Source organism: Austrofundulus limnaeus, unplaced genomic scaffold (genome assembly GCF_001266775.1).
Source record: "Austrofundulus limnaeus strain Quisiro unplaced genomic scaffold, Austrofundulus_limnaeus-1.0 Scaffold280, whole genome shotgun sequence".
Taxonomy (NCBI): Eukaryota; Metazoa; Chordata; class Actinopteri; order Cyprinodontiformes; family Rivulidae; genus Austrofundulus; species Austrofundulus limnaeus.
The window spans coordinates 546,919-560,747 of record NW_013952682.1 but is presented as its reverse complement, the minus strand read 5'-3'; the positions used below and the strand labels follow the sequence as shown (position 1 = coordinate 560,747).

The following is a 13,829-nucleotide window of genomic DNA, read 5'->3' as shown; positions in this document are numbered from 1 at the left end:
TATATATATAGTTTTAAATGTTCCAACAACGGGCAGAACTATGATGTCATACAAATAAAAACAGAATAAGTTGCACTTTTTGCTGCCAGTGGCCCCGTGGGGTCAGAAATTAGAGCAACACTTATCGCAGCCACTTTAATAGATCCAGAGGCACATTCAGACTGACTGACACAAACAGTCACTCAGCTCTGCCCCCCGAGCCCCCTCAGGTCTTCACTAATGAACGTCGTTAGTGTTTATAGGAAACAAGCTTTTATCACCTCGTCAAAGCTGGCGACCAGGCCCACTGAATTACACAGCTCACACACACACACACACACACACACACACACACACACACACACACACACACACACACACACACACACACAAACACATGTTCACACTGTGGCTTGCTGCCGAACATATTTTCCTGCTTTTATCATCTCCTCACATTGATTTCGATGACCATCTTCTTTTCATTTCACCTCTTTCCCAAAACCTCTTTTTATTCTGCTCAACAATCTGATTTTTTTTTTTTTTTTGGTCTTCTGTCTCTCTCCCAAGTGCTGAATTACTTTGCATCAAATTCTGCGTGTTGTTCTCCATCTGTCTCCAATCAGAGTGCCATTAGAGGCACACACAGACAGACAACTCACCGCCTGGACTAGCAAACAGTGCGGCTCGGCTCACATGTAAGCCTGAATTCATGCGAGCATGCGCAAACTGCACGCTCACAAACTCMGCTGCAGCTGCCCGACGTGTTTGTTTGTCGCCGAGTTCCATTTCACCAAAATTGCAGAGGATTCATGCTAAAATTCAGGCAATTAACATCACCTGGATCCTTTTTCCCTCATTTATTTTTATTTATTTATTTATTTTTTTTTTAACATTTCCCAGTACATTTACACACAGAAACAGAACATATGTGCTTTTTGAGCAACGGTGAGACGTCAGTGTTTAAAATATAACGAGCAGCATGAAGTCATGTCGACTTCAGCCTCRTAGTTTTTACATCTAGGTCAATTTTAGGACGTTGTGTTTTTCTAATTTTTCTATTTTGTCAGTAAATAAAACCTGTATCTTACTGTTCTGGAATTTTTGGGCTCTAGTTTTCAGTCACATTTTTGACGGAGCCTCCAAAATGTCTCAAAAGGTTTGCAGGAGTTTCTTCATCTTTTCATATAAGTCGTACAGACTCTCAATTTTGTTTCTTTGTTTTTAATCAAGTAAAAGCCTAAGTTTATTTAAAGATTTATTTTAAATTTATTCAAATACTATAAAAACGAACTCGAGAATCAGCATTGTTTTTGCGAAAAACGCTCAAACCTGAACGATTTTTGCAGAAAAAAACAGAAAAGATGCACAAAAAGTTTGCAATTTATTGTAAAATAGCCTAAAAAAGCTGCAATTAGCAGAAAATTAGCTGAAAAAGTGAATTTAGCGCAAAGAAAAAACAGCACATGTTTGATAGTTTTGGCAGTAAGAAGCTGAAATGATCACAACAAGGTGAAATTAGCTGAAAAAAGCTAAAATTAGCTGAAAGTAGCTCAATGTGGTTTTATTTGCTAAATAACACTAAAAGAAGCAAAAAAAGCTAAAATTGGCAGAAAGAAGCTAATAGGACAAAAAATAATCAACAGATTAGCTGAAAAGGACAGAAAGATAGCTGAAATAGCAGAAGAAACTAAAATTAGCAAAAAAGAAGCTGAAGGAAGCTGAAATTATCACAAAGAAGTAAAATAAAGCAGAACCAGAACAAAARGTGAAAACTGCAGGAAAKGTTTAACYATTTTGAAGGATTTTAAGGATGTTGAAAACCGGTTCATTCAATTTCAACAAGAACAAAAATGGCAGAAAAAGCTAAATATTTCAAAGTATAAATTGCTGAAACACCAGTAGTCACAGTTGGAATGTTCCAAAGGAGCTGAAAGTTTTCASACATGAATTGTTGAAATGACACAAAAATTGTGGAACGAGGTACGTGAAGGAAAATGGGACTCGGTCGTATGAACGCTTCATTGCATTCACTCGACTGTGTCCCAAACAAAGTTTTATATACTAGTTTCTCTCAGCAAAGTTCAGCTAATTTCTAACCCCACGTTAAAAACAACAACCACCTGTGCACACGCTGCTCACATGGCCCTGTGTTCAGGCCATATGTGAGCGATTTGGAGCTACTGTGGAAGCTCTGGGCCCGTTTGAAGTTTTCCAGGGGAATGTTGAGATGGTTGTCGCAGTGTCGAGGACACAAACATTAAGCTGTCGTTTGAAGTGCTGCACAGGTCAGTCAGGCTCGATCGGACTCGGGCGGGGAGGGGGCCTAACGTCCAAACAAACCTGCAAACTCAGACAAGAAAGCCTTTACATGTCTTACTACAGCGTTCACATTAACGTACAGCTGAAGTGGGGTAAGTAAAATCCCCTCGTGCACTTTCCTTTTACTTACAACTCATAAATGACAGAGTAGGGGCCTCTTACAAAGGCTCCAGTGTTCTTGAGGGGGGAACCAGTGCCAAGAAATACCAGGCTCGCACAGACAGGCCGTTCCCCCTGCCATGGGCGCACAGACATACTGACCCAAGTTAAGTGACTGTTACCCTCAACCAGCACTTCCTGTTTACAGCTGATCACGTTTAGCTCTCAGACATCTTGTACCAATGTTCTGTGGGTAAAGTATTTATATGAATCAGTATTGGCTTACCATTGGTCACAGAAACGGTATGCTACCCAAAAAGCTGTGGTTGTGACCCCAATGTGAGTCATAAAACAACAATGAAGTGTTCCTGAGATCTTCAGAACTCAACCTAAGCTTAAAAATGACCAATAGTTTAGTTTTTGACTTGGATAAAACTGGAAATTGAAAGTTAGTTTGGCTCACATAATTGTTTATTGTTTATTAGAAAGGGTCTTGATTACCGGTAGTCCTCGCTTGGGATAAGACTATTTTTCCTGGTGTCCACGAGTAAAACAAATACATTAAAACAAAAAACAATAAATAAACACATTGTTTCCCATTACTAGAATAATGATGCATAAAATTAAGAACTAATTCATCAAAACCAAATGTTGATAACTACACAAGTCAACCCATCACCTTAATAGATAGATAGACAGACTCCCGTACTTAAACTAAAATCACAACCAGTCCTTTAGCTCTGTTCTGATCAAATTTATCCAGATCTTTTCATGTTGCACCAGAACAAACTACTTGGCAGTAGTCAAGATGACGTCAAACTAAAGCCTGCACCACCATCTTCTTTATTTTGGGAGATCTGAAATAAGATTTACAACAAATTTATTGAAATATTTCTACTCGTTTTAGTCACAATCTTCTGAATATACAGTATGTAGACCATGATAATGTTTWATCAGCTATCACTTCCAGCAGTTTAACTTCTTTCCCTTGTTCTATTTGTTGCTTATTTAAATGAATACTTAACATTAGAGTTTGTTTGACAAAATATGTAGAATCCAATACCACATCCCTGTTGACTCCTTAGGTTTTAACCTGTTCTCAGACAATAGTTCTTGTAGCAAAGCCCTATTTACCTGATTAAACCAATCAGAAGATTCATATATTGTATTATCTTCATAAACAATACACAGGGTTCATGCAGGGTCTTAAAAAGTCTTAAAAAGTCTAAGATTTGAAAATCAAAATTTTAGGCCTAAAAAATGTCTTAAAAACGCCCAAATTTTCATCCAAGGTCTTAAAATTAGTTTTGTCAAGTCTTAATTATTTTTATTTTGGATCATTCCCAGAAGCGTTGGCTGCATAAATAAACAAAGTAAAGTGCTGTAATAAGAGGTTCACGTGATCTGTCTTCATGAAAGGCTATGTTTGCTACCGGTCTTGGTACATGGTTAAACTACAAACCCTGTGAAGACTGCAGGTAAAATATGGCACAATTTACTTCCATGTTTTTGACCTCTTTGCCATTATAACCCCCGCATACGGCAGTTTGTTCACCTGCCCAAAAATAAAGAAGTTCAGTCATGTCCACTGCTTGTCGTTTAAATATGGGAAAGTGTGTTTTCAATGAGACTTGACTTGATATCAGTGATTTTTGTACTCCGTTGAAAGCGATCCACAGCAGTCGATATGAAGGTTTCAGAGATATGACCATTTCATTAAAATAGTTTAGTGTTCTTGTATTAAAATTAAATATTCTTAAATGGCTAAATTGATAGCAGTAAAAGTTTATGTTAAAATTTCTGAGACCATTTGACCGTTCCTGTTATGTGTCGGTTTGGTCTTAAATGCCATTCGTAATGGTCTTAAAAGGACATTAAAAGGTCTTAGATTTAACTTACTGAAACCTGTGTGAACCCTGAATACAACATACGGCATGTCCTTCATTAAAATAAAACAGTAAAGGACTGAGGAAGGTGCCTTGTGGAATTCCACATGGAAAGTTAAAACATTTGGACATAACACATTGTTTCCTATTATATAAACAAATATAGATACTGTAAAATTATTAGCTGAAAACCTTTTGCTTGCCATGTTTTTGGACAAAAGTCAGGTCTGCATCTGGAGGGACTCGGACAAGTAAAGATGACCAAATCTAAGTCGCACAGATTTGGCAGCTGAGCATACGTTTGAGCAAACACAGAAGTCAAACAGCCTTTAATGTGGAGCGCTATTTGAACAGTTTCATGTCCTACCCCCACTATCCACAATCTGTGTGTTTGAAGGTCAGGCTTTTTGTGATGCAGCTTTGTTTTTAAAACCATCAGTCTTCTGGGGGTCACAGTTTTCCAGGTGTGCAGAAGTATGTGCCTTGTTTCTCTTTGGTCAGTTTTAATTTGGTGCTTCACCAGATGACCCAGTGAGCTCTCCTCCAGTGTTGTGATAGCTACCAGTGTCTGCACAGCTTAACTGTGTCCAGATGAATGTCGGCGAAGGACCGGGGTCCTGTTACTAGCGCACCGAGGAGAGACGCACACAAATATAAACCCCACCTTTATAAGATGACTTTTAACCCCAACCCCAAGCTTGAAGACTTAAGCCTCTGGGATAAAAGCAGTAAAATAGCTCGAGTGAAAAACCCAGCATGCAGGTCCTTATGAGAAACACTGTGTCTGTCAGAAACTCCAGTGTTTTGTTAATGGGATAGACTCAATAGATGGGGTGCACACCTACACCCACATTCTTTCATGCCACATGGAATGAGCAGACCCAGACACACAGGAGAAAGCCTGGCACCTCTCCACCGCCGCGTGGTGAAGTAGATTTTTGCTCATGCAGGTTCTTTTTATTAAAAAGCCCTCTCCCGGAGAGTTTCTGTGGTTAGTTCCCCCTACCACCACCACCACTCTTGCTCCGGCTTTCACTCCACATTTGGGAGCCATTAGGCGGCTGAATGTGAGGCTACTGTACACACCCACACATAATGTGTGAGGCCAGGCAGGGAGGCTCAGGATTTAAAATCCACCGTTGTACAGATGTGTTTGTGTCTAAGTGGACTGAAACACAAGACTGAAAAATTGGTTCAGTGTAAAATATTGTCTCTGATAAATACCGAGCTTTTGTGTTTTCATTCCACTGTTATTTTTTAAGTTTTAAAAACAAACTTTATGTCTTTTTGCTTTTCTTTCTCTTTGTATTTGTCCCAGGCGGAAAGTTCTCCAGATGGCCCAGAGGTGGGTTACGGCTCCTTCCACCAGCAGTATTGGCTGGACGGGCAGATCGTGGCAGTGGGAGTCATTGACATCTTGCCTACCTGTGTGTCCTCTGTGTACCTGTACTACCATCCAGACTTTGCATCGCTGTCTTTAGGTTCCTACTCTGCTCTCAGGTTAGATATGAGAACCGAGTTTTATGTCAAATCATTGCTTTTATGGTGTCTGAATATTAGTATTGAGTTTGAAATTTCATATCGAGTTTCATTTTTCCTTTGTTTTTAAAGGGAACCCTGACTAGTTGTAACATTAGACATTATTTGATAAACATTTGCTTTAATTGTAAAGCAAAGACTGTAAAATACAGTGTTTAGTTTTCCATTTTAAAACATATATTGTCGCATGGACATCGCCATATTGTTTACACTTAAAATAGTTAATTGGACCAATCACGTCTTGAACAAATGCCCAAAAACGTCAAACAGACCAATCATATACTGGACAAACTTCTCCCACATAACAAAACTYCTAGTGACTGCAGCGACCCCTTTCTCATTAGCTTGGGTGATGCAAACGTTAACACACACAAATATGTGGCGACAACACCAGCACTAACGTTTTATCATTATATATGTGTATATTTGTATTTGCACGTGCACTAAAGCTATATAAATATATTTGTATTACCTCAGGTGCTACCATTATATTATCATATATGTATATATTAGTATTAGCTTGGGTGCTAACGCTATATAATCAAATATGTATATATTTGTTTTAGCTTGGTCGCTTTATCGTCATATGTATATATCAGTATTAGCTCATGCGCTAATGTTAAATATCCACRTGTATATTTTTATTAGCTTGGGTGCTATATATACAATATATATATATATATATTGTTTTTTTTTTTACTTGGATGCTAACGCTATGTTATATATGCATACGGTTGTATTAGCTATGACGCTAATAAATAATGTGTGTGAGTATGTACGTATGTATGTATGTATGTATATATGTATGTATGTACTAGCTTGGGCGCTAACACTAGCACTCTGGTTTTATCTCAAAGGGCTGAGTGCTGGATAATCTCCAAGATGAACCTTCAGGGTAGATAGAGCTCAGTAAAAACTTGCACCGGCSGAGGACCTAGAAACATGATAATTTACTCTTGTATGCTTTGTGTTGTAAATAATATGGCACCATTGTGACARTGTGTTTTTTAATAGTTTATAAAACTAAAAAACATACAGTATTTTTTGCAGTATTTTATAGTTGAAATAAATGTTTATCAAATAATGTCTAATGTTTCAGTTAGTCAGGTTTAGCTTTAAATACCTTGATTACCTTGTTGAATTGTTAATGTTTTTAGTTTTCACYCTCTCCCTGCTGTCCGTCATGTTTCAATCTCAGTCTCCTCCCAAGTTTTATTTTTAGAACTCCTTGTTGCACCATAACTACTCTTTTATTTAAAGTCAGAGAAATATGTCTTTCTTCACATTTGATTGGTGTCGGCAGAGCTGCATTTGTGGTTCGGCTGATGACAGTTCTCTCCTCCAAGACGAAACGAGAGAACACACACATCCTCGACAGGCTCACACATCCGGCATTTCCTGTAAAACGTAACTCAATACTGTGAGGGAGGCTTTTAAAAATATTTCTGCTCAGATTTGGGGACCAGAGGAACCTCGGCTTTAATTTTGGCGTGTGTAAGTGTTGTGAGTTTTTGGGCGTTTAGGCGTGTGTGTCGATGTAATCGTGCACTAAATCAGCACAGATAGGGTCAGGATATTTGCTGCTACTTTAGGAGGAACTCCTTGGTTCATCCACAGTACAGTCTGGCACCGCGTATTATGATAGTCCAAGTGTAACAGAGTTCTTTGTGTGGAAGAGGCCTTGGAAAAAAACACAACCCAGAATAGCTGAAATCTTTCCAGTTGTTTRTTGACTCTAGAAAACATATTTTTGTCTTGTAATAAGTTGGAAAATTAGTAAAATATATCTCAAGACCATTTTCCTCCTGGTTTCAATGTTTGTTGTTAGCGCTCCAAAGCTGCCAAATAATTTCATTGTTTAAAACTAAAAGAAAGTCAATCACTTTATTTTCATTTCATCCACAAAGAGACTTTTTCTAAAGTTGTACAAAGAATGGGAATGGGGAAAGAAAAATATTGTATAGGTCTTCTGGGCGGGTTMTTCTCTAATGAAACGTTTCGTCTCTCCTCCAAGAGACTTCTTCAGTCTGAGAGTTTCAGGCTAAATTCAGGCTTTTAAGCCCTGCCTCCATGTGACTGATACTCACATCACATGGCTATCGTTGACACCTAATTAACACCTATTGTTAACAGGGGGTGGAGTGAAACTGGCAATAGCAGCACTGTAGGAGGGGGACAACTGAAAACGGAGCCCTCCACCTCTGTTTAATGATGGACGGTCTTTCTTCACAAAAATGGCTTCTTTTACTCCTCTCTCAAACCAACGTTCCTCTCTATCAAGAATGAGAACATCCTCATCTCTGAAAGAGTGACCGCTGGCCTGTAAATGAGTGAAAACTGCAGAGTTCTGGCCATTAGATGTAGCTCGTCTGTGTTGGGACATTCTTTTGAACAGTGGCTGCTTTGTTTCCCCGATGTATAACTGGTCGCAGTCCTAGGCTGGTTCACCCCAAAGATCCGGTGCCCCGGCACAAACAGAGCAATRTTGTATATGCTGTTAAGTGCCAGGAGGACTGCGACCAGTTATACATCGGGGCAACAAAGCAACCACTGTTCAAAAGAATGTCCCAACACAGACGAGCTACATCTAATGGCCAGAACTCTGCAGTTTTCACTCATTTACAGGCCAGCGGTCACTCTTTCAGAGATGAGGATGTTCTCATTCTTGATAGAGAGGAACGTTGGTTTGAGAGAGGAGTAAAAGAAGMCATTTTTGTGAAGAAAGACTGTCCATCATTAAACAGAGGTGGAGGCCTCCGTTTTCAGTTGTCCCCCTCCTACAGTGCGGCTGTTGCCAGTATCACTCCACCCCCTTTAACAATAGGTGTTAATTAGGTGTCAACGATAGCCATGTGATGTGAGTATCAGTCACATGGAGGCAGGGTTTAAAAGCCTGAATTTAGCCTGAAACTCTCAGACTGAAGAAGTCTCTTGGAGGAGAGACGAAACGTTTCATTAGAGAAGAACCCGTCCAGAAGACCTATACAATTTTTTTCTTTTTGATTTTTTTTACCTGGATTACTGAGATGCATCAGGACAATGGGAATGGGGATTTCCACTCAGGCTAGTTACGTGACTACGTCTGCTACCCATGTAGCGATAGCGGCTCTATTGGTTTCAATCACAGTACGCGTTTTAGCTGAGTTTAATCTTAAATAAATGTATAAAACAGCATCAAACTCCACCGGCAGAACCATAAAACATTGTGCTATCATTCTTGTTAGAGTGACTCAGGATACAACCATCATCCCAACATAGAAGGAGTATTTTTTTCTCACTTTTCTCAAGCTAAGATGCTAGCTAATAGCTGGATTTGAGCGATGGGACAAGTTGAATTTGACCAGTAAAAAGGACAACATCTGCTCCAAACATTTTTATCAGAGGTAAAAGACCAACACAGGACCACACTGATCCTATCCTTGAACAGGTACAGCAAACCTTATGATGGTTTTACTGAAGCCTACTGCTAGCTTTACTTTCGTAGCATCCATGCTAGCTTCATACAGTGCTCTACTGCAACCAAAAACACCAACGTTTTYAACAAATCTGTTCACTTTCCAAGTCTGTCAAAGAATTCCTGAAGTCAGATGTGTCCAAATTTGCTCTACGTCTTTTTCTGCCGATTGTACGATCTTTTGAGWGAGCGKCAGATAATGTTTTTYGTGACATCATAAGTGGAGATCTTCATTTCTTGATTTTTCCCTCAAAAACTGAAAGACTGAAATATTAGCTTATAGCACAGCACCATTGGAGTTATTGAGTTGATAACCAGCTTTATAGTAGCACAAAGTGTTAGATCTCTTAAAGAAACCCTGAGTAAACTGCTTCATAGTATACAGCAACATAATACCACCTTAAATTTAATGAGTTTTCAGACCCCTCTAATTACCCTTTTTCAAAAAACCACAGCTAAAATACTTTCTGTTGTTGTTGAAGACTTTTGGAGACCGACGTAAAAACGCCCATCRTTCTTTTTACGTCACATTTCCTAAGCCTGGATGAAGGAGGAGGATTGGAATTGTGATGTTAAGACAAGAATAAAATAGTTTGTAGTTCTAAATATTTTGTGTTTTTTTACTCAATTTTTGTCTCTTTTGCAACAATATTCCTCTCTCATACAATGTCCATTACGTTACATGGATTTGGACAATTACGCAGTTTAGGTGATGATGTCATTTATTGACTTTTAGAACCACTGAAAATTACTTTTTTTTACTGAGTAGTTGGCAACACTTTATAKTTTTCTATTATCATTGAGTCATTTAATGTGGTCAACCCAACAAACGCTGCACTCTTTTTGGCACAACAAAACAATTTTCAAAAAGTTCAGAGATTTTACACAAGTATCATTTCAGCTCCTATGATTTTTAGGACATATTTGTTCGATCATAATAGAAAAAATAAACCTTTGGTTATTGTGATTGGTTAACTTTAGATTAAATGTAAGGACTTCTTTAAGATAAGAGGGTAAAAGATTTAAGATTGTAAAAKCCTGAATGTGATTCCAGAGTGAAACAGGAGAGGGGGACACTGAGGGAGGCTTTATTCAGGAGTTAAGCTCCTTCTGACACAAACCCTGATGTCTTGAGAAGGAAAAGAAGCAAACAGGCACATCAAGACGTGCCGGAGGCTCTGAAGCAGCTCGGATCACTTTTTATTCGCTGCCTCAGGCAGAAAATTCTGTTTAGTTATGAGACATCTAATATCATTTATTATTTGTTGTTTAGCTTTAATCTACTTTTGACATAAACTAAACTAATATTGTCAGAATGGGCACCAACAAATGGTGACCTAAATCATGTGTAGTTTTCAGAAAATGTGTAGTTTTACTGTGTAGAAAAGTGACACAGAGAAAATGTATTTAAGCTAAAATAAATTACTTTGTCTACAAAAGCTGTCTGATTTTTAAAATTTGCTTAGAAAGCGAAAATTAAATTGTTGAAGCTAAAAGCAGCAAAACTTGAGCTATGGAAAAGCTAACTGAAAGGTAAAAGTGGCAAAATATCAGCTAAAATGTCAAAAGACTAACTAAAACAAAAGTATTAAAAAGCTTTAAGTATCAATTTCTACCTGGGTTCTACCTGGTTAAATAAAGGTGATTGATTGATTGATTGATTGATTGATTGATTGATTGATTGATTGATCAATGCTAGTTAGAAGCTAAGAAGCAACAAGTAGCACAAACTTGAAACTGAAAGCAACAGTACACTAGCTAAAAGCTAAATGAAGCTAAATGCTAGTTTAAAACCAAAAATATCAAAATCTTTTACTAAAAGTATAAAAACTCTAGCTAATAGAATAAAAAGCTAACTGAAGGGTAAAAGTGGTGAAACACTAGCTAAAAGCTAAAAATATCAAAAGATTAGCTAAAACGAAAAGTATTAAACTATAATCATCAATGCTAGCCTAAAGCCAAAAGTAGCAACATCTTCACTAAAAGTAGCAAAACTTTTATTACATCTCATCTAATGGTATAAATCGACTAACTGAAAGGTAAATGCAGCACCAGTTATAAGCTTAAAAAAAAGTCCACAGTTCAGCTAAAAGCTAAAGGTATTAAAAAGCTGTTATAGCTAGAAGCAAAAAAGTAACAAGTAGCAATAAACCTGAAATTAAAAGGGGCCAAATGGTAGCTAACAGCTAAAAATATCAAGTCTATTAAAAGCTAAAAATATTAAAAACCTATAAGTATCAATGGCTAGCTAGAAGCTAAAAAGTAATAAACAGAAAAAAAAACTTTAAAGTAAAAGTAGCTGTATGGAAGCTAAAAGCTACGATACTATTTTAAACAAATCTACTCTGAAAGAATGATGCTTGTGAAGGAACTGAAGATGTTTTTATTGAAAGTGTTTCTTTACAAGTCAGTTTTTTAAAGTATAAAAGTTACAAAAACAAAACTTGTAACACCCGACTCCTGAATGTTTTCATATATTAGCAGTTAAAGTAGCACAGAGTATGCAGAACTTGCCAGATTGCAAAGAACAACAAAAAACAAAAATAAAACAATATTGTGAAGTCAGCATTTTACACAACCAGCACAAACCAAAACACAGAAACACAAACAATATCTGGTTCTAGTTTTTTAGGTTTGGAATTATGTAATGAATTGTTTTCAATCCAAACCTGCAATAATCACCTCATGGTATGTGCTATCACTGTGTGTGTGTGTGTGTGTGTGTGTGTGTGTGTGTGTGTGTGTGTGTGTGTGTGTGTGTGTGTCTGTGTGTGTGTGTGTGTGCAGGAGCAGAGGGCTTGATAATTGGCTTGTGCTGGAGTGTCAGATGGCTGAAGAGGGGATAATGGCAGACTCAAGCTGCTGCCACGGGGTGGAGGTGGGGTGTGTGAAGGCCTCGAGGAAAGGGAGGGAAACATGGCTTTTTGTGAATGGGCACCTCCCCTCTCTTGACCCCCCCTCCTCCCATTCAGGGCCTGCCGAGTCCCTTTGTGGCGAGGGGATGGGAACCCAGGAACCTGGCAGAAAGCGGGTGACCTTCCAGCACCTTGCTCTCGCTGCCTCTCTTCTCCGTCTCTTTTCTCTTTCTTGACCCTCCTCTTTTATATTCTCCTCCTGCTGTCTCCCCCCTCTCTCTCTCTCGCCTGCCCTGCTTTGTCCCGTGTCTCATTTTTCAGTGCATCTATTTTATTTTAAGGCCTCTTTTTCTCTCGCTCAAGTCTTGTAAGAAAGGCAGTTCTCCCCCTCTGCCCTAAGCAGGCGAAACACAGCGGTGGAAGGAAGAGTGAAACAAAAGAGAGGAAAAGAGAAGCTAGAGTTTAGTTATGGAAGAGCAAAGGAAATGGCCAAAGGAAAAGAGGGCTTTAGGTAGAAAAGGATGCAATTAAGGTAGAAACTATTGAGGAGAAATAAAGCAGGCAAGACATTTACTGTATTTGAAGCTGGTACATAAATCCTGCAAGTTCTAAACCTTTAATTTACACGCTCCCCTCCTTTTCTGCCCGGGGGGCTCGATGCTGGTTGAGTGAAGGCAGTTGTTTTTGTGTAATGACATGAGACCGAGTGGCTGTTTACTTCCTCAGCTTGGCCGCTGGACCTAATGGACCTCACTTTATATGCAGTTCGTAGGCTAAGATGAAAAACAAGCTCGTGTTGAATTAGTTGGCCAACACTTAAATGTAGTTAAAGTACCAGTAATTGTTCTTTCTGCCTGTGAATTCACACTACTACCAGTGTGCTGTGCTTATTTGATGGTCTCATTTTAAATATGTTCTTAACACCATCTAAMGACAGGAAAACTAATAAAAAGTCTATATTTCATCAGTTCTTATCAGCTTGGTTTATATTCACATGACTAAAACCTGCAAGGAGCTGTTTACTTAGTAACAACACACAAAACAGAGTCTGGGCTGTTTTATGTATTGCAACAAAATATGTACTGGTATGTACCCAGTTAGAACCAAGTAAATACCTGATAGTTACAAGGTATCTAAYGTATTATAAAAACAACATTCTGGTCTCAGTTTTAGAAATGCTGAGTGCATTGATGGTAGTTAACCTGGTACCATTACATAGTTGGGAGAAATGCTTATTATATTTTATATACTATTTACCTGGTATTAGCTACTTTTCTTTCTTTATCTTTATATTTATTTATTTAACAGGGACAATGCATACAAAAACATAGAACAGCTCAAGTCTGTAAATGATGCATTGCACAAAGAGTATATAGCTACAGCTAATTTGTAGGGGTGTAAGATAATATTGATACACTGAAATATCGCGATATTTCATTTCCCGATACTGTATCGATATTCTAAAGCCCTGTATCGATTTTTTTACTAAGTTTTAAAACGTCAACTTTCCTGCCAGCCGTTCATTTTTATGTTGTAGTTCAGCCTCTGACCACGAGCGAAACGTAGCTTTTATTTGCAGAGGCAATAAGTTCCATAATGTTGCACTTTTGTATGAAAAGGTAGTCTGACCAAATGAGGTTCTACATAGTGGAGTTATACAGTTCTGTTGTAATGATCCTCTAGTGACCCTGTCGCTGT

General features: G+C 38.2%; 1 protein-coding gene across 5 annotated transcripts in view; it reads left to right on the top strand.

The window, feature by feature from the left end:
* Window positions 1–13,829, top strand: part of ate1 (arginyltransferase 1) — an 86,324-nt gene that overhangs the window by 33,355 nt on the left and 39,140 nt on the right. For all 5 annotated transcript variants that reach the window (XM_014021158.1, XM_014021157.1, XM_014021156.1 and 2 more), the window contains one exon: window positions 5,602–5,783. In XM_014021158.1, coding sequence (XP_013876612.1) covers window positions 5,602–5,783 — 182 coding nt within the window. The remainder of the gene's footprint in view (window positions 1–5,601; window positions 5,784–13,829) is intronic.